The sequence below is a fragment of the Equus asinus genome, chromosome 1, assembly GCF_041296235.1.
Source record: "Equus asinus isolate D_3611 breed Donkey chromosome 1, EquAss-T2T_v2, whole genome shotgun sequence".
Lineage (NCBI taxonomy): Eukaryota > Metazoa > Chordata > Mammalia > Perissodactyla > Equidae > Equus > Equus asinus.
This window is the reverse complement of record NC_091790.1, coordinates 130,900,995-130,922,858: the sequence shown is the minus strand read 5'-3', so window position 1 is coordinate 130,922,858 and position 21,864 is coordinate 130,900,995. Positions and strand designations below refer to the sequence as shown.

Sequence of the window (21,864 nt, the reverse complement as noted above, 5' to 3'; positions counted from 1 at the left end):
TCCAGGGGTGTGGGATGATCACTCTCACTAAATGCTAAAGGGACAGTGGGAGGCAGAACTAAAGTTGCATTTCAGTCATAGTTTATGCAGGATATTATTCAATATATCTGTTTTAAATTTAGCACCATTTAATTTTTTGACAAAGCTCAAGTATCAGCCTCATAATTTCAGTTGACCAGTTCCTTCAATAAGTCTCAGTCTTAAAAGTCTGTATTTATCTCTAATTCTTTGTTCTAACTCTTTGTATACTGCCAGTCCATACTGCTCTGTTTTCTTCTTCGTCAAACTCCGAGTAACATTTGACATGGTGAATTACTTCCTTCTTTTTTGGCTTCCTGGACATATCCTTTCCTCACTGACAGATCCTTGTCTTAGTTATCTCTGTTGATTTTTTCTCTTCTACCTGAACTTTAAGTACTGGAGTGTCCCAGACCTCAATTTTGGATTCTCTTCCCTTCACCATCTCATCAAGTTCCATGGCTTAATGCCACCTAAATGTGCAAGCCAAAAACCTGGGAGACATCCTTGATTTTGCCACTTCCCCTATATCCACACAACCAATCCAATAGCAAGTTCTGTTGGTTCTTTTGGAAGATAAATCTCTATGGTCTCATGCTTCTACATGTCTTTCAAGCAGATGATCAGATTGCCTTTGTTTTGGACTTTCTTTTCAAGGATACTTGTATAGCAATGCAGCTTAGAAGATATAGTGCATACAGGTGGAGCAAAGATCCAGCATATCATCCATTATAACAGATTTAGGTTCCCTAATCTCACAGTTCCTCTGCTGTAATGCAGCCACTGACTGTGCAGAGGTCACCGGACCCACTTGGCATAGCCTATGGGAAGTGGAACTTGGGGAACCAGAGCCAATGTTGACAACCTGGCTTCTGCTATTGTTTTGAGTCATAAAGTCCTTTTTTGTTGCTATTGTTGAGGAAGATTTGCCCTGAGCTAACACCTGTGCCAATCTTCCTCTACTTTGTCTGTGAGTTGCCGCCACAGCATGGCTGATGAACGGTGCAGGTCCTTGCCCGAGATCCAAACCCATGAACCCAGGATGCCAAAGCAGAGCATGCCAAACTCAACCACTACATCATGGGGCCAGCCCCCATAAAGTCCTTTTTGACAGCATCAATGAAACTGTGGCAGGCTAACATGTTATCTTGTAAGCAGAGTAAAATCTCAGACTCTACCGTCTTTGATAGTTTTGGCAACAAGAGTGGAATGGCTTTCTCAAAGAGAAGGTATGAGGGCCTTATGTGCTCATTAACAGGATTTGAGAGAAGTCTATGAGAATCAGTACCAACCATGTTGACAAAATTGTATGGCCAACCAGGCAATAAATAGTGCTCCACTTTATTGCCTATTAATGAGGAGGATTTGGGGAGGGAGTTGTAAGCTGAGTGACAGGAAGTAGGTTCAGATAGAGCTGCTGGACTGGTGCTGTAATTGTTGCTAACTCTCCTCTGTGGGTGGGGTGGATTTCCTCCCCAATCTAATTCAGGTCCTGGGTGGGCAGAAAATTCCACTCCCTTTCATGTAAAAGTTGCAGAGACATTACACCTACACTGAGCATGAAAAGAGGGACCTTCAGAGAAGGCAGAGACCAGGTGAATCATTTGAACTTTGGCTCAGTTCCCTGGGAAGATGAGGGGGCAGGGTGCATAATACTAATTAAGGAAGAATGGCAACAGCTGGGCCCTCTTAGGGCTCATCCCCTGCTGTAGACTTTCATATTAAATTTAGATCCATTCCAAGATGACAAGGTCTCAGTTTGTTACAGTGGAAGCTGGCTGCAAAAAAAGAACTTTGCTCCTCTCTGTGAGATTTCCCTGAAACAGAAAAATGCTCTGAGAAACTATAGATGTGAAGCACTGGCTAGTATTTGGGCTCTTACTGACCTGGATTAGGTTTAAAATGCTAACAAAGGTACTGCACTAAAGAATGAGAAACTGATGCAAAGAAATCTAGATAAATTCTTACAGTCAGCTGGAGCACTGGAAAGCTTCCCTAGTTCTTATTGTTAAAACCAGGAAAGCCCCTAAGAGATGTTATCATGATGAGACAGCAAATGCCCTGGATTAAGATGGACTCCTTTTAAAATGCTGCTGTGCAAGTCAAAACCAAGTTAGCCCAAGTGCACAAACCGTGTGCCCCAGGCAGAAAGCTATCTGGCTCTGACTTCTGAGTCAAGGGGTCCCCAAAATTGAAATGAATAGTGACAGTAACGATAATCTTGCCCTCCAATTTAGGGTTCTGGCTGCACAGAAACAATGGACCTTGTTTGGTTGAACCATGAGTAATTGCTGTGTGCTTGCAAACGTGCCTTACTTACTGGCATGCGGCCTCTCTCTCCCTCCACGCTGCCTGATTCCTCCCTTACTCTCCACTCTGATGTTAGCTGCCTTAAGAAGAAAAGTGCTTAAGGATTGGACGAAGGTCTCCCCATCCCCAAGGGTGGCTAAGGTTCATATGCATCAGACCCAGTATGCTAGGAAACTTCTGGGAGGGAAGAACTCAAATTTTAGGCTCTGTTGTTTACAGACAACCAAGTCACCATCCTACCCAGACCTGCTACAGGGAAGGCAGGGCTGGGACTAGAACGAAGCAAGTGAGGCACTTTCTTGAGATGCAGATTTAAGGGGGCACCAAAAACTCAGTAATCAAGATAAAGAGTATTTTATTGCAACATTTAAAAAAAATAAAAATTAATGCTAAAAACCCATGATGAACACAATACCAACATTTTAAATAAGGATAGCATTAGTAACAGTGCTCTGCTGTGACATATTTAATCTTAAGGCAAAAAGAAAAAGCTGTAACCCTGATTATGTCCTGATTGCTGCATAAGCAGGTGTCATCTAACCCGTTTTACATTGACTAGTGGAAACTGGGGAATATAAATGCTGACACTGGCTACAGTGATGGCTGTGAGTAATAAAGCCCTTTGTCTCTGAATCAGGAGTCTCACATCTTCTGCCAGCATTCCTGAAACTGTGGCAGGCTAACTTGTTAGATGCAAGATGGGTAAAAACCCTTCACAGTTCTTGACAAGTTCTGTCTCCATTGTTAACATCCTACCCTTAGCTCTGACTGGAGTACCTACCACAGCTGCCTAACCAGTCTCCTCACTCCTGATTTTGCCTTTCTGTCATATAGTCATAGTGTCTTTAGCAGCTTGATTTCTTTTTTTTTTTTTGGCTTGAGGAAGATTAGCCATCAGCTAACATCTGTGCCAATCTTCTTCCACTTTATGTGTGGGTTGCCACCACAGCATGCCTGACAAGTGGTGTAGGTCCAAACCCGTGAACCCGAGCCACTGAAGTGGAGTGCACCAAACCTAACAACTACACTTTGGGGCTGGCCCTGGATTTTTTTTTTTCCCCTAAAATGTGAGATCATTAAACTCCTTTGCTTAAAATCTTTTGATGGTTTCTTTTCTCATATAGAATAAAATCTGAACTTTTGCTATGGGCTATAAAGTCTTGCATGATCTAGCTGCCCTGCCTACTTCTCATATAAAGTCACTCTTCCATCTACTCATTTAACTGTAGCCATATATCTCTTTCTTTCTAAGACACTTTTGCCTAGGGGAGTTTGTACTTGCTGTTTCTTCTGTCTAGCATGTAGAATTCCCATGGCTGGCTCCTTCCCAACCTTCAGTGAAGTATTATGAAATAGGCACTAGTAGGGGTGGCAAACATTTTTTGAAAGAATTTGAGATTTGATATATAGTTTTTTAAATCTTCAAAATGTTCTATGTGGGAAAATTGGAATTTCTTTGTAAGTATTTGATCCTTGTCAAAATTCTAGAGTCGCCTCCAAAGTCTCTGCTTACTGTAGGTAAAGTGCTTCACTTGCCCCAACCCCAATAACAATCCAGCAGCTTGCTACTCGAAAAGTAGGGTCCTTTGTCTAGCAGCATCTCCATCACTTGGAAGCTTGCTAGAAATCCAGAATCTTGGGTCCCATCCGTTCTTACTAAATCAGAATCTTTATTTTAGCACGATCCCTGGTGATTTGTATGCACTTTAAAGTTTGAGAAGCACCGCAGTAGCATAACCCCCTTTTCCTTCCATCATGCACTTAACACTGCATGAGTTATCTGCATTTTCATTTGTTCATTATTTACTCTCCATTTATCCTCCCTTACTCCACACTAGACTATAACTTATGAAGGAGGAGATACTTGACTATGTTTGTAGCTGGTCTCCAAGGCCCATAGTAAGTGCTCACATATGTTTGGAAGATGTGAGTGAACAAAACACTCAGTAATTACTATGAATTAATTCCTTTATGGAAAACTTTACACTCAAACATGGCCTAGTGTTTATTTACACCATTTAAACTATGTAACAGATCCCTGATGACTCAGTGTTGATTTTTACACTGTCCAGCTTAGTTTCATTGTGATACAGAAGGAGATGGCCTGGATATTTCTCACAGATACTTTAAATTTTCGAATTCTTACCCAAGTTCTTGCTTGCTCTGTTTTGGATGCCTGTAATAGCTTCAATTAGTCTTGCTTGTTTTAGGCTTTACTCCTACAAATCCATCCTTCATATTAAATAGTGTGAAAGGTATGGGTTTGGATCAAAAAACTCGTGCTCCTATTTCCTAACTGTGCCACCTTGAAAGTTAATTATCCTCTGAGTCTGTTTACACATCTTTCTGATGGATAAGAAAACTTGCTTTCCAGGATGCTAATAAGGATAAGTAAGCAAAGCATATATGTGAAGCGTCTAGCCGAGTCAGATCTGAGTTGATCAGGAAGAGTTTGTTTCTTTCTTACCTTTCATCATGACACTTTTTGCCTGAGCAAACAACCAACCAAAAGAAAACAAGGAAAAATTAAAAAATTGCAAAAACTCAAAGCCCTTAAACATTATTTAAATGAATTCCTCCACCTGGTATAATCTGACCAAGTTACCAATTCCTATTAGTGTCTCACTACACCCAACTCAACTTCCACTTGAGTAAGACCAATATTGCTGTGTTCTGCTTAGTTCCATTCTGTCTTGTCTCAAGAATATCCCCTATATGCTCTACATTCTGTAACTACCTTAATTGTACTTTTCTGCCAAGGTACAGGGTGAAATCCAACCTCTTCAGCAGTATTCCTGGAAAGACCAAGCTCTTACTGATCCAACTCTTCTTTGAAACCCATGGGCATTTAAGAGTTTGTATCACCAATTTAATTATAAACTGTTCTGTGTTAATCTTGAATTCTTTTATGCTTGTATTTTTTCCCAGCTGGGATATAAGCTTTTTGAAGACTGGAATGTTTATTTATAACTCACAAGGGGTGGCAAAGTGCTGAGTCATAAACCTTGTTGACTGTTTGATATCCAAATTCCTTCTAGCTGCCTTTCAATTATCAGGTACTTTTAAAATGCTGCTGATTCTCTTAGAGCCACAGGGTTTCCCTCTGGGAAATTTCAAATCTCAGTCTTGTTCTGGAATTTCTAGAACAAGGGTCCCCAGTTCAAATGGTTATAGTGTCCATGCAGAGTCATACGTGCAGGGAGCCAGGTGCAAGATTTCAGGGACTGGTGGGAGTTGTGGGCAACAGCAGCGAGAGTGCTCTGTTTAGAGGCATAAGCACTACTCAGGTCAGGCTAATTGTTACATGTAGGAATCTGAGTCCGCACCATGTTTTATTTTGTTAAGAGAAGCCAAGAATCTGGAAATTTATGTAAAATTTCTCAATTTTCCAACTTTGACAAATATTTCAAAGAATTTCCAAACAGTGCAGGCCAAACTAAAGATATCTGTGGGATAAGAAGAGCATGTGATTCATTAGAGCAGTGGTTCTCAATATTGGCTGCAAGTTAGAGTCACTTGGGGAGCTTTGGAAAATCCTGATATCCAGACCACAGACTAGGCCAATTAAATCAGAATCTCTGGGGCTGTGCCTGTGGTAGCTTTATTTTTTTCAAAGCCACCCTCTTGATTCAATGTGCAGTCAAATTTGAAAACCACTGTGTTGGAGGCTCCATTCTACCTTCTCATTTCTTTTGTAAATTTAGGATTGGTACTATTTGTAAGGACTAAGTGAGGCCTCAGATGATCGCAGTGTGATTGGGTGCCTTAATTAGTATTGACCTTAAAACACTCAACTCTGCAACTTCTGCCCTATTTGCCTTATGACTTCTTCCATGCAGTGAAACTTTGAGTATCTTCAGCCAATTCTATTTAGTCAATTGATCTACTATATTGCTATCATGTTAAAGGAAAAAAAGTCATTATTTGTGTTTTAGAAATAAGTGCTAATGCATTCAATAATATTACATTTTTATAATGATATTTGTTTATTCTTAGTAATATTTTCTGCTCTATATTTTTTATTAGATTTTTTTGAGAATGAATAGTTTCTGATCTCATATCTGGAGTAAAATAATTAACATTGTAACTATTTTCTAGTACCATTACCCCAAATCATGTCTGCTAAGGATGGCTTCCTAAGAACTTAAAAAAAAAAATCTGTACAGATCCGTAGGAGTGGATGTGCACGTAAAGACTGAAGATGGAAACGGGGCATTAAGTACATGAACTTTAGTTCTCCAGTTTCACCCCCACCTCCAAAAGTTCAAACTCCCCTGTGGTTCATATTATCTGACCTTTGATTTTACCAGTTCAGTTCTGATGTTTTCTCTTCTGACAGATTTTCAAAGTTTTTTATAGGTGGTCTTAGAAAGCCTGACAATCCCCTCAACATTCAACTTATGTTCTTTATTTTTCTTGCTCTTCCTTTAATACAGTCCGTAGGTTTCAGTGACATAGTTGTGAATAATTTAACAGACTAGATACATTAAGCTTTGCCACTTTCTTGATCCCCTGCTTTGAATAGCTTTGTCTTTTTTTGAGCTGCAGTATTCCAGACTTTGGGAATGCAGGAGTTGCTGATAAGCAGAAGGCCTGGGGACTGTTAGAACCCGCAGACATACTTCATTTTGCGGAATCATGGTGCAACAAGGAAACCAGTATGCCTCTGGAAAACTTTAGTCTATGATAGCTTAAGAAATATAGAGAATAAAAACCAATTGCCTCAAGAGAAAAAATTCCTATGCTCATTGACACTAAAATCAGAATTATAAATGCAAAAGAAACTGACGGTTTCAACAATTTGAGAAATTATGATGTAATGAACTATTTCTTTCAGAAGAGAAGATAATTATATTTAAGCCCAGAAATTTGAACTATATATTACTAAAGACTATAAATAATGATTTAATTAGGTTACTTGGATATATACAGTAAAATTTTTAACTAGTTCAAAAATTTTATATATACACACTCACACACACACCCACCCATGTGCCTATAGGAACTAAAGTTGTAGAAAAAGTATAACAAATTAACATTATATTTTAATCTGTTTTAGAGAAGTGATGATACTTATATGAAGCTTGAGTGAAAGTTTTTAGATCTTTAAACTGATCCTGGCTTAATGTTGCAAGTCCATGTTAATTTACAGACTGATCTGTGGTAGCCAGGTCCTCTTGTATCTAATTTGAAGTATTCTCACTAGCTTCTTAGTGGCTTAAGTCTTATTCTCTTGGCAGTGCTTTCTATATTTAAAAGTTTTATGTGTGTGTGCATGTGTGTGTGTTACATTTTTCTCCCACTAGATTATAAATTGCTTTAATGAATGACCGTGCCATTTACATTTATCTTCCTTCCCTTGCCTAGCACAGTGCTTTGCATATAGTAGGCACTAATTAAATGCTTTAAAAACATATTGAATTAATTTACATATAAAATATAGCAGTTCATCATGGCTTTTATAATTACCTACCTAATTGCTGAGATGAAATAAAAGGAGTCTATAACATTGGCAGGATAAAAGAAGAAAGAAAAGGAAAAAACATTCAAAGACTTACTCTGTAGTCACTTGATGTCACATAAAATATAGGGAGGAAGGCCAACCAGATGATGCAAGTGGTATACATGGTAAAACCAATGAACTTGGCTTCGTTGAAATTTTCTGGGCACTTCCGCGTTTTGAAGGCATACACTGTGCATAAGATCACTAGGATCACATCGTAGGTAAGGGAGATCAACATGCTGGAATCTTTCACATTGCATTTTAAGATAACTGTTTCCCGTTTCTCTGGAAGGGTGTACCGCCTGGTGCCTGGAACCTCCAGGATGAGCCACACAGACACCACCACAATTTGCACCAGTATCAGACCCAGGCAGATGAAAACCTGAGAACTCGGGCTGATGAATTTTGGCCTCTGAGCGCCGTTCTTTACCCCATCGAAGATCCGGGCGATGCAGTTTGTCTTGGTCAGCAGGGCTGAGTAACAGACAGCGAAGGAGGTCCCCAGCCCCAGTCGGCGCAATGTGCAGATGACTGGTGATGGCTTGGCAATGAAGAAGAATGTCATGCAATATGACAGGCCAACCCCAAACAACAAGATGTAGCAGAGCTCCCGGCCTGATGCTTTGACCAAGGGTGTGTTGTTGTGCTTGATAAAAACAGTCACAACCATGCATGTACACAGAAAACCCAGGCAGGCGATGGTGACTGGACCAATGGCCCAGGCATCTTCCCACTTGATGTAGTCCTCGGGAAGGTCAAAGCAGCCAGAGAGGTCAGCAGTAGGCCACTGCCCAAGGCCACAATCCATACAGGTAAACTCGTCAGCCAGGTATTCATAGGGCTCGCAGGGGATGCAGATCCAGCAGCAGACATCCCCTGGTTGCATATTCTTCATTTCATTGGGGGCACAGGGGTCACTGCACTGGGAAGTGGGGATTGAGTTCCGGGACCAGTGGATAGAATCAACATCTAGTGATAAGGTTTCTGCCCAGTGACCAACCTTCAGGTAGGAATACTTGCCACCCACGTACTGGAAATTGAACACGTTGTATCGTCCCATTCCATCTCCAAAAGTGTCAAACTTGACAATGCTATCTGCACCTTTATTTGGGATGAATGGAGCTGTCATATGTAAAGTGAAAAAAAAAAAAAGAACACTGTTTAGGTGTCTTAGATGTGACCAGTCAATTACCTTATGTCATAGACTTAACAAAACAAAACTGAAATAACAGAGAATAGGGATTCTAAGGCTGAAATAATTTACCAATTACCATTGACTTTGCACATTAAAGCTACTAGAGTACTCATGTATTTATAAATTCATTCACTTAACATTCCTGACAGCCTCCTGTGTGCCAAGTGCCAGTGAAAAGCATGAGTACAACACAGTGCCTGCCTTCAAAGGAGCTTGCTAAGTAACAGGGAAACTGGCAAACATGTAGTGATATTCTACTTGGTGTGTAAATATTCATTTCTTGAAAGATTTCACAACAGGAGTTGGGCAAAACTTCATGTCTCATCCTTATTACGTATTTATTTATGTACTACCACCAAAATGTTAAATATTTTTGAGAAATTTAAAATTAATAGGAAGAATTTTTCTCCTTCAAAATGAAGAAAAATGTTTTCATTATAAATGTATGGTATGCTTCTCTTAAACAGTTCAGATGATTCAGAAGGAAAAAAATGGAAACCTGTCCATAATCCTTCAGCCTTAATATTTTCATGTTTTGGAGTATATTCATTCTTACTAGATACATGCATGTGTCTATATATGGCATGCTCCTATCTGCATAAACACATATGACCTGGATATCTTGGAGGCACCAACGGTATGTAGAAGCTAGATAACTGTGCTTTAAAGTTTGTTGCTAACTCTTCGGGATCGGCAGCCCTCAGGCAAATGACCTCCCCTCAGCCCTGTTGCTTTCATATAGCTCTCTGCAAGTTGCTAAGAGCAGCAGTTCTCTGAACATCTAAGTTTCCTCTCTTGCAGCTGTTTGTTCATCATGTCTCTCTTGCCAATGTCAGCTGCCACATTGATCATCCATTTTTATGCCGCCTGCTTTGGTCTTACTACTTCACGCTACCAATCTTTACTGTTTCCTTAGATGTAGAAGAAGAATGTTGATGATGCCTATACAATGCATAGACAGACTCTACTAGTCAAGGTAGGCCTGCCTGTGGTGGTAAAGAGACCCAAAACTGTTTAACATTTCAAACACAGAGGAAGTGTATTTCTCCTCATGCAGCAGTCTAAGGTCTTGGTTGGTGAGTATCTCTCTTTCACACGGTGATTTAGCAACCCAGGCCCCTTCCAGCTTGAGGGTGTGCCCGTTCCTAGGGCCTCCTCCTCATCAGCATGAACCCAGTGGGAGGAGAGTATGAAGCAGGTACACCTGCTTCTTAAAAGTATAAACCTGGAAGTGGCACATGTTTTCATTCATTAGAAATCAGTCCCAGGGTCACACCGAACTTCAAGAGGGGCTGGGAACTGTAGTTTAGTTAGTGTGCCCAATTACAACCCCTCTATGGAATGGGAAAGGGTGACTGGAGGACACTGCAGAGTTACTCTGTGGCTGTTCGCTGTCTGCACTGCCTCCTCCCTGAGCTCCACTCCACCCTCTCTGGGGCTTGTGTTGTTCCAGCCTATGGGGGAACATGTTACTCTTCTTGGGTCTAGTTATTCTATGGAGGAAAGGGTACCTCAAGGAGTTACTTGGGTCCTTGGTGAAGAAAACTTGACATTTTATCAAATAGCCCTCTCCTGCCTTGGACTCATAGGTGCCCCTGGAGGTCTGGGCTGGGCAAGTTACAGTAACATTTTATATCACACATAAAGTCTGTTAGCAAGTGTAGTCTAATATGCCAAATTTGTTCCTCACTGATTATGATTTTTTTTTTCCCTTAGTGATCTTGTCATCTCAACCGCAGTATGACTTAACTAACATTCACCTAGCTTTCTGCCACATTCACAAACCCATCACATATGTGTGTGTGTGTCTGTACTCCAGTTGTGGATTGGCTTCAAGATCACAGTGAGACGGAATGATGTTGTGAACGAATGCACAGTTGGATTTAGATGGACTATGTGTGATTCTGATCTTTATCTTTTAATAGTTCTATGTCCTTAGGAAAATTAACCTTTCTGACTCTGTTCCTTAATCTGCAAATTATAATAAAAATAAAAATTACAAATAAATAAAAAAGGTGAAAAAAAGATCATTTTCCACTGATTTGTAGCACTTGCCAGATATGAAATTGCATGGTACTCAACTCTATGTTATTCGTTGTTTCTCTTGATCTCTTTCCACAGCAGTACGATCTTTCTGTAATTACTACAGTTTAGACTACACTTTAATATCTGTTAGGACAAGTAAACACAGGGGCTGAAACATTTATTACTATATTTTCAGGAGTAGGAGTCAATATCAGAATTCTTATGTTACTTAAAACTAAATTTGTTTAGTCTATGCTTAGAAAAAATTCATTAAACATTGTAGGGACTCCTTTCGTATGTTACAAATAAGCAAAATGTTGAATATTTTAACACATTTACATCAAGCATAGGAACCTGAGCTGTGCTATTAATTTTTTTGCTCTCAACTACCCACTCAATCTCCACCAATGTTCAGTTGATGTTATTAGATTATTATGGAAAATATTTGTAAAAGGAATCTATTTTACATCTTTAATTTAAACACTTTATTATTTTCACAGCTATTCTTGAATGTAAAATTTCTTAAAAGTAATATTTGATAGATGATAAAACTGATTGTTTTGTGTGTTCTTAACTGGAGGGGTTATTGGTAAGATTGTTGGCATGTGAGCTAATAATGTAAACATTAAAGATGTAAAACATTCCTTTTACAAATCTTTCCTGGAAATCATCTAACATTATCAACTAAACATTGGGGGAGAGCTGTTGCCTGGTTGAGAATAACAAAACTAATAATACCTCTAAGGTTTCTATGCTTGATGTAAAATGTGTTAAAATACTCGACATTTTACTTATTTGTAACATATGAAAGTAGTTTCTAAAATTTTTAATGAGTTTTTCTAAGCATCAAATAAACAGTTTGATGTAACATAAGAATTCTGATATTGATTCCTACTCTTGAAAATTTAGTAGTAATGTTTCAATTCCCATGTTTCTTTCTTAATTGTTTGAAAATGCTGAGCCTTAATAAATTTTTTAGAGATCTTAAACAAGGACTTTAGTTCTGGCTTTTACATACCGTTGCCACTATTTTTCATGAGGCTATTTAAAAACAGAGGGGCGGGATATGTTTAGACTTTCATCAGTTTTTTCCTCCCTACCTTGATATTTTGAAAAATTTCAAACCTATAGAAATGAAGAAAGAAATGTATAATGGACGCTATTGTACTGGAATCACTTATAATTAACTAACTGTTAATATTTTGTCACATTTGCTATATCTCTCACTTTTTTTTTTTGCTAAATATTTGCTATTAAGAAGTATAAAAATATGAAGCATCAATACCGATATAGAGCAGGAGCTGGCAAACTATGGCCCACGCGCTAAATTCTGCCTATTACCTGTTTGGCAAATAAAGTTTTATTGGAACACAACCATGCTCATTTGTTAACATGTTACCTACAGTGGCTTTCCCACTACAACAGTCGCGTTGAGTAGTTTCTCTAGAGAGTGTATGGCCCTAAAAATATTTAATAAATGATGCATTCTATAAAAACCACATAAACTTTTTATTCCATAAAAAGCTTGCATGTTCCTGATAGCACAAGGAACCCATACACAGCGATTTGGAGCATACAATTTGGTATTAAAGTTAAATATTTGCATAAATATTACTCAGAAATCATGTTCTTACACATGTACCTTAGAGAAATCCTTGCACAGGTGTACCCAAAACATGTAGATGAATGTTATTAGTACTGTTTACAAGTGAAACACAAGCGGAAACAGTTCCAGTTTCCAACAGCACTAAAAAATTATATTGTGGATTATTCACAATATTATACTGTTGTGAAATGAAAGTAACAACAGCTATAGGAAAGAAGATGGGATGTATTTTAGAAGCAATATTGTGTGAAAAGACTATATGATTCTACTTTTATAAAGTTCTAAGATGAACAAAACTAAATATACTATTTGGGAGTACACACAGAAGTGATAAACTTTAAAGAAAAAGCAAATGAATGATAAAGGCAAAGTTTAGCATAGTGCACATGGGGTGAGGTGGAGGTAGGCAGAGGGATGGGACAGGGAAGAGCACAAAAGTGGATGCCAGTTTGTTATATTCTGTTTCTTGTTTGGATGGAGTGTTTTTCATGGATGATTATTTTTTTGTTATGCTTCATAAACTGCATTGAGTTAAGTATATTCTCTGTATATTTAGCATTTCATAATAAAAATATTTAAAAATTAAAATTTGAGGTTATACTATTCCAAAAACAAATAAAAGGTATTAATTAATCTTGTCATTCTAGGAGACTAATGCTGCCATTGTTTATTTCTCCTGATTGTCATATTCGGGGACTGAGAATGTAATTGCTTCTGTTGATATACTAAATTACTAAGAGATCTGCTAAGATATATTAGAAAAGATAAATAGTTTATATATACAAATTATAATCAGAAAAACCACTCCATTTAAATAGCATCAAAGAAATAAAAAAACTCAGGATAGACTTAACAAAATATGTGAAAGACCTATATGAACACGAATGAAAGACTCAAAAGAATGATAAAATAAATAAAAAGACATACCGCATTCTTGGATAGCAAGACATAATATTCTATTCTCTCTTAATTGATTTAATAATAAATAAAAATTAATAAATTTCAATAAAAATACCAACTTAAAAAAAGAAAACCTAAACAAGTTGATCCCAAAGTTCATATGGAAAAATAAATCAGTAAGAAGAGCCAAGAAAAAGAAGAGCAGTGATAGAGCACTAGCATTACCAGATATTGTTACATATTATAAAGGCCCAATCATTAAAACAGTGTGATACTGGCTCATGAATACATGGAAAAACCAATGGAGGAGAATGAGATATCCATAAATAGACCCAATACATGCTACAATTTTGCATATGATAAAGGTGGCATCTCAAACAAGTGAAGAAGGATATTCAATAAATGATATTAGGCAACTGCATAGTCAACTAAGAAAAGTAATTTGGATTTAAATTTTATAACTTTTATCCAAATAAATCCTAAAAGGATAAAAGTTTTATATGAGAAAAATGAAACCAGTGCTAGAAATTAAAAAGAAATTAAAAATATTGGAATTTAGGAAGTCCTTTTTAATGAGTATGTAAAATGCAGAAATTACAAAACAAATTATTAAACCTAACTATATGAAATTAAAACAAATTCTGAATAATAACCAACATAAATAATACAGGAGCTCAAATGACAAGCTAGGAAATAATATTTACAACTGATATAATAGACAATGGTCTAATTTCTAATATATAAAAGATTCTAATAAACCAACAGAAAAACGGTCAAAGAATATGAACAGGTTTCACCAAACGGGAAAAACACATGGTCCTTAAACACATAAAAATAGGTTCAACATCAATCAAAATAAAGAAAAATACAAATTGTCATAAGCAGAATAACGGTCCCTTAAAGATGTCCTCTAGAAACTGGAAAAGGCAAAAAGAATAGATTCTCACCTAATGCCTTCAGAAAAGAATGCAGCCCTGCCAGCACCATAACTTTCAGCCCAGTGCAATCAGTTTTGGATCTAACCTCTGAAAACTGTTAGATTATAAATTTGTGTTGCTATAAGAGACTAAGCTTGTGATAATTTGTTACAAAGCCAATAGAAAACTAATGCACAAAGTAAAACTACCTTCCATTTGTACATGTATTCTGTTAATGAGGCTCTTGTGAAGCAAGAACTCTTTTACACTGCTGGCGAGTATATAAACTGGTACACCTCTAAGGGAGGTGTAATTTGACCCTAATGGAGGGCAATTTGACAAAATTTTTCAAAATTACAAAGGCATGTAACTTTAGACTTGCTAATTCCAATTTGTGAAATATATCCTATAGATATACTTGCATACGTGTGAAATAATTTTTTTACAATTTTTTTATTCCAGGATAGTTTAGAATAGAACAAAATTAGGAATGATAAGTAGTGAATAAAATGGAGTATTATGCACTTATCAAAAGAAATGAGGAAGAGTTCTATGTGCCACATATTATGGAGCTATACAAAAATCTAAAAGTCATGTTGTTATCTGTAAAAAAGTAAGGTATAATACAGTGTATTTATATAACATTTAATATGCTATCTTTTACATAAATTGGGAAAATAGAAGAATCTATTCTTTTTTTCTTTTATATGCATAAATGAATTCTGGAAGGATACCCAAGAAGAGTGGTTACCAAAGGGCAAGAGATGGGAAATGAGCAGATGCATGGGAAAGATGGGAGGGAAATTTTTACTGAATTATTTTATATACCTTTACATTTTGAAGCATGTGAATGTATTAATTATTCAAAATATAATAATAGAAAAGGAAAATATAAATTGACAATCAAAGATCAGCAGACATTTGAGTAAACTTCTACCCCGAAAGAGAGAGACTGAAACAAGAAGAAAAAGAAACTTGGAGTAAATAGAGACAATGCAGGGAGCAAAAGACCAAAGCTTTAAACCAATAATGTGTTCAGAGAGATAAGAGAAGATGTTGCATCTATGAGATAGGCACACTATATTTTCAAGAAGGAACATTCAGAGAACAAGAGTGAGCTTTTATGGGGCCCCGTGGCGTAGTAGTTAAGTTTGCACACTCCACTTCAGCAGCCTGGGGTTCGCCAGTTCAGATCCTGGGTGTGAACCTATACACTGCTCATCAAGCCATGCTGTGGTGGCATGTCACATGGAAGAACCAGAAGGACTTACAACTAGGATAAACAACTATGTGCTGGGGCTCTGGCAAGGAAAAAAAAAAGAAGAAGAAGATTGGCAACAGATGTTAGCTCAGGGCCAATCTTCCTCACCACAAAAGCTGGGAAAAAAAGATAAGCTTTTGGAAATGAAATAGCAGAAATAGAAATTCAATGTAAGGATTGAAAGATAAATTTGAGAAAACTCTCAAAGTTTGGCAAAAAATCCTGAGATGGAAAAATAGAAAATAAAACAGGAAAATTAGAGAATACTCTGTGGAATTTCAACATTCAATCAACAGGAGTTCCAGCAATAGAAAATAGAGGGAGGACATTATCAAGAGTCAGAGCAAATAACTGTGGAAAACAGACTTGACTTGGGAAAGAGTGAAGACAGAGACCTTTGTTCTTATAAGCTTGTCGAATTCATGTACAAACTATGTACATTCATTATTCTGATAAAAATAAATTATAAAGTTAAAAAAGTATAAAGAATAATTGAGAAAGTTGAGGCAGAACAGTTTAAGCAAATAAATTATTAAAATGATACTGCTGCAAATATTATAACAAGTCCTTGATAAGTAGGCGGTGCACAAACAAATAGTCCTTTGGTGAAATTTTGTTTTTTAATATAAATTTTCCTTTTACTAAATTTATCTTGTTAAATATGTAACAAAGTATGGGCTAATGGCTAAATCCATTTAAATCCATAAAACACATTAAAGTACTTCAAATGAATACAATACAAATTCTAAAGAAAAATCCATTGTCAGCAGAAGTACCCTGATCTGTAGTTTGGAATAAAGGGTTGCTGTGTCTACACTAGAATGAGAAAGAATGAATACCTAGAAGAAAAAAAGTAACTTGTTTCTGTCAAATATTCCACACGTGCGAATAATCCTGTTCCTGAATGGTTATTCCAAATGTGACGCTGGCCTGGGTAGTGAAGAGTCAGGTAAGAAAACCAAGCTCTTTCTCAGGTGCTGCTGAAGTGACTTCAAGTGTCAGAGCAGCTTGAAGCCCTAGGGTGTTGATCCTGTTGCCTTCCTGATGCCTTTAGAGTTGCCTCTAAGTCCAATAACTCACCTGGGAAATAGTTCTAGTCCAGTGAGCTGGAGCCATGGTTCTCTGGAGATCAGCTGTATAGTTCTTTAGGGTGAGGAAACTGGGGAGTTTCTTATTTCTCCAGTTGAATCTCCCAAGGGAGTGAGCATCTTTTGAAATGGAAAAAATAAATCACTTCCCTTTGTTGTTTTTGCAACATGAAAAAAACCAAACTAAATGGGGGAAAAATTGGAAAGATGGCAGAATTGTTTTCAAAAAGACTTACGACCTTCTCCAAAATCGAATTTCAGGCCCTTCACTCCTCCAGTTCCTCAAAATCAAGTCCTAACTTTTCAGAGAGAGCTTGATGTGGTCTCAAATCGGCAGAATGACTTCTCAGTTTAGTTCATTATCCAGTTAGTTCTGATGCCAGTTTCGAATGGATTTACTTGAGCAGTTTAACACCAAGGTGACCAGCCCTCCTAGAGCCCATTTGGTAGAGATGAGGCAAGTTTATGCCTTACAAATATCATAGGTCAATGGCAGGAGAAAATTAAATCAGTTCTTTATTTTTTTCCCTCAGACAGAAGTCCAATTAAGGTAAGACAATAATGTGGCTCTTAACAGGCTTTCAGTAATGGGAATATTACTGCCACTGCCGGGGTTCACATTCATAAATACTAATGAAGATGGCAAAAGCTACTAACAGCAACATGGCTTCAATTTTACAACATTTTACAACCAGGCCCTCACTGAGGTTTCTGTGAACTAATTTGATGAATTGGATTAAAAACATAGGTGAGAAGACAGAAAATGACATCTCCCTTGAAAGAGCTTGTTATTAGATGTCAAGAGGTAAAGAAATCAAAATCCTTTGGCTAGAGCCAAGAGAATCTTTTACAAACATCATGTAGCAGGAAGAGAGGAAAGAATAGGAATGAATCCCTGGCTATCAGTAATCAATTTACCTACGGATTAGGAACTAAATTGCTGAAGCATTGCCACAGTTATTTATCAACAGAGCATAGCTGCTGGAGTAAGCCCCACCTCGATGTCTTTGGTGCTCAGTCTCACATGTGAAAAATGCTCAGTAAGGACATAAGGTGCATGGTGAAAGTGAGTGTTCGAGAAAAGCTATTGAAAGAGTATTGCTTTTTTAGGGTGTTCTGTTGAAAAGAACTCTCTTCAGTTCTCCTGGAAAGTTAGCATGGCTAATGCTTCTAATGCTTTATATTTTACTGATTTCTCTATCTGGATTCTACATCTTCTTGTTGAAATTTTCGGCACTCAAGGCAGCTCAGAAAGGAACAGTGGACGCTCAGACTGAGAATGAAGAATGTGGAGGTGAGGCACAGGCAAAAGACCAGTGAGTGAAAATTAGTGAGATTCCAATCCCTTCCACCCCCAATTCAGGGATCAGGATTTTGGGGCCTGCCTTTGCTTATTTTATTATTTTAGCTGGAGGTTTCATGGTGGCCCCTGAATCTTTGGTTAGGGACCCTCTTTACTGTGAGCTAATGCTACCACCACATCTTTTTCTACCCTCTCCTCCCCAACTCCTGCCCTCCCTGTTATATATTTTGCTTTTCTTGCATTCCCTATGGTGAATGTTTAGATTTTTAAAAACTTTTAATTGAAATATATATACAAAAAAAGGGTAAAAATAAATGAATTATCACAAAATGAACACACCCATGTAACATTATGGATGCTAAGAAACAGAACATTACCAGCCCCCTTGTTCCTGTCCCTATTCACCCTTCCTTCTCCCCAAAGGGAACCACTGTTGTACCTTTTAGTACTGTGAACTAGTTTGCCTCATATTAAACTTTATAGTAATGTAATCATAAAGTATATATTATTTTGATGTAACACCTTTTGCTCAAAATTAAGTTTGGTGAGATTCATTCAAGTAGTGATGAGAATCTATAGTTAGTTCATTTTTATTGATGCATAATATTTTATTATATGGATGTGCCACAATTTGTTTAGCTATGCTTCTGTTGATGGACATTTAAGTCTTCACTTTATATGAATAATGCTGTGTCTTTTGCTGAGTTATCCCAGAAACAAACCCCAAGACTAGATTTGAGTTCAAGTGTTGATTTGAGAGTTTAGAGGGGAGTGGAGAAGTAAGATATAGATAGGAATGAATCCAATACAGAGTGCATCCATGGGCACCAGGGGGTGTCATTTTCACTGGGGCCCTTTGGGAGACAGCATAGAATGGGATTTGGGACATAATACCACAGCTACTCACTAGCTTGGATGGGACTTCTCTTGTTTGTCATTGGTTGACGGCTGCTCCATGGCACTTTCAGCCTGCTCTAGGTACAGGCAGAGCACGCTCCTGTGGCCAGAGAAAGCTCCTTGGTAGAGTCACAGGTACTTATATTAAGAAGCCATTGGCATGTAGGAAAATAGTGAGTGCTAAGGGGATTTCGGTGAGGCACTGAGAGCATCTCCTACATGCTGCTATGACTATTCCAATACACGTATGCATTTCTGGTGTGTTTGTGTGTACAAGTGTACATATGTATGCACATGCATACGTTAGTGAAACTGCTATATATGAGAGTTCCAGTTGCTTCACTTCCTTAAGTTTGCTGCCTTCTGAGTTTTAGCTATTCTGGTGGAAATATACTGATATCTTTGACATTGTGCCATGAGGTTACCAGCTCTTTCTCTGTGCTGACATAGTGTCCTGTACCTTTAAGGAAATAGACTACAATATATTGGAAATGTATCCATTGTGTGTCCACGTCTTCACTAGATCCTAAGCCCCTCTAGCCCAAGGACAATGTCTCATTCATCTTTGTACCCTCATCAACTAAGGCAATGCTAGGCACAGAGTAGGCATTCCACTAATTGTTTCCTAAACTGATTATTAGACTTATTAGACTGAATAGCATCATCTCAGGAACTTAAAAAACATGCCCATGACTCAGCCATACCGGAGACCAATTAAATATCAATCTTAGGAAATGAGCCTTTGCAGATTGATATTTTACTATATTATTACGCAGCCAAGATTAAAACCCACTGGCCTAGATCAGTGGTTCCCAGCCAGGGGTGATTTTGCCCCCGAGAAAACAGTTGGCAATGTCTGGAGACGTTTTTTGTTGTCATGACTCAGGACGGAGACCGCTACTGGCATCTAGTGAGTAGACGCCTGGGGTGCTGCTAACTGTTCTACAATGCACACAACATACCCTCCCGACAAACAATGATCCCGCCCAAAATGCCACTAGAGCCAAGAGGGAAAAGCCCTGCTCTAGGGTAATAAGTGTTTGGATTTCTAGAAATATTTTGATAATCTTAAACTTCTTTATAAATTGAAAACACCAACGCCAGATAAATTCTTTATGGTGTTATCATATTGAAGTTACTACTACCTGGTCTTTTTTCTCTCTCTCCAGTCATTTCCAGCTTACATACTCCCTTCAATATTCTCTTTCAAAGTCTTCTCTTTTTCACATCCATCAGCAGCTTTACTGAACCCCATTCCCACCTTCCTCTCACCTCTACCACGGAGCCAGTTCATACAGATCTCTATGGTTTTCTTTCATCCCCTTTTGAAAACACCAGTCAACTCAGCTGAATGTCTCTTGCTGTCAATCACCTTCCAGGAAAGAGCAATTTCTTGTGTGTAGCAGGAGCAGGTGTCATATACCCTTTCAGAGCAGACTCACAGCAAGAATAACTGTTAGTGGGGAGCGTTAAGTGAGGTCTCTGTGGGAATTTTCTCTTTTTTAATGTGATGTCCCCAGCACAAACCTGAGCACCCAAGAACACTGTGACTTTGCAACACTCATCAAAAGTTTTTAATTTTGTGACAAGAAATTGAGAAGGCTGAGGACAAATTTAATTCTGTCCTCATGTTTTTTAATGTGGCAATGCCAACTAGTAGAGCATAAAGAACAAAACAAAGCAAACTCACAAAAGGCTTTCCCCCAAACAAAGTTGGATAGAAGTTCATATTCATGACTTCTTAAAAAGAAGGCATATGTCTGTTTCCCATTGTTCTGTCCTTCAAGCACTTCTCCACCTGCTGTGCTGCAGATCTAAGTGCTGCAGAAGAGTGAGCAGCGATATGGACAGAAGGTGAAACTGGCTGAGAAAATCCCTGTTAGAGAAGTTCCAGTAAGTCAGCAGTGCAAACTATGATAAGCACACTTGAAAAAGGGTGGCAGAGCTAAGATTCTGAAGACAAGTAACAAGAATACTTAATAAAATGAGCTTTCCATTTTTAAGCAAACAATATGCTATGTTATATAAAAAACAGAACAACAGAAATTTTATTCAGCCTTTGAGGGTGTACTTTCCAGAGATAAACACAGCAGCTCAGCATGCGGTACCTGAAATCTATGAGTGAAGTAAATGAATTTCTATTCTCTCGCTTTATGCATGCATGGACATGCATCTGGCTCTCTGTGTAGTTTCACGTAAAGAGAATACAGGGGAAAATAAATTACTTCTCCTCCCAGCGTGCAGGTCTATTGTTAGGTTGTCATGCTTTCCCTAAACCACTGTAGCACAGCCTGGTCTTCTGTCCTCACAGAGAGGGGCTGCGTTATTGAACTGCACGATTTTAAGTGACCTTGTCAGGTCATCAAGCACATCCACACCTTGTTAAAAAATTCCAAACCCACATCTTCCAGAAAGAGTTTCTGTTCCATTGCAAATATTTAAGGTGACAAAATTGAAAGTAATAGCTTAAATTTTTTTCCCTCAATTTGTGCTATAATTTCTATTTTGAAGTTTTCTAAAAATAAGTTTGCTAAGGGTATCATAAATCTGGTTATTTTGTTCCTTGTTATAAAATGCTCTTAGAAATTGATCAACCTCAGAAATCATTTTAGCTCTTGTGAATCTTACTTCCACTCTTCTTTCAATTGTGTTAAGGTAGAAAAAATTAACTTGGTGACAAAATTCTAACATGTCCCTTAAGCATATTCTATATAACGTAAGATATGTTAATTATAGAATATATATTAATTATATATAATATATAATTTGTTCATATTTTGTGTATTTATATTATATATTAAATATTATATAATATATACATATATAATGCATAAAATGTAT

The 21,864-nt window shown here is 37.7% G+C and overlaps 1 protein-coding gene across 2 annotated transcripts in view; it reads right to left on the bottom strand.

The window, feature by feature from the left end:
- The window catches only part of GRM3 (glutamate metabotropic receptor 3), a 226,271-nt gene that overhangs the window by 13,689 nt on the left and 190,718 nt on the right, over positions 1–21,864 (bottom strand). For both annotated transcript variants that reach the window (XM_014853373.3, XM_044768047.2), the window contains one exon: positions 7,887–8,953. In XM_014853373.3, coding sequence (XP_014708859.1) covers positions 7,887–8,953 — 1,067 coding nt within the window. The remainder of the gene's footprint in view (positions 1–7,886; positions 8,954–21,864) is intronic.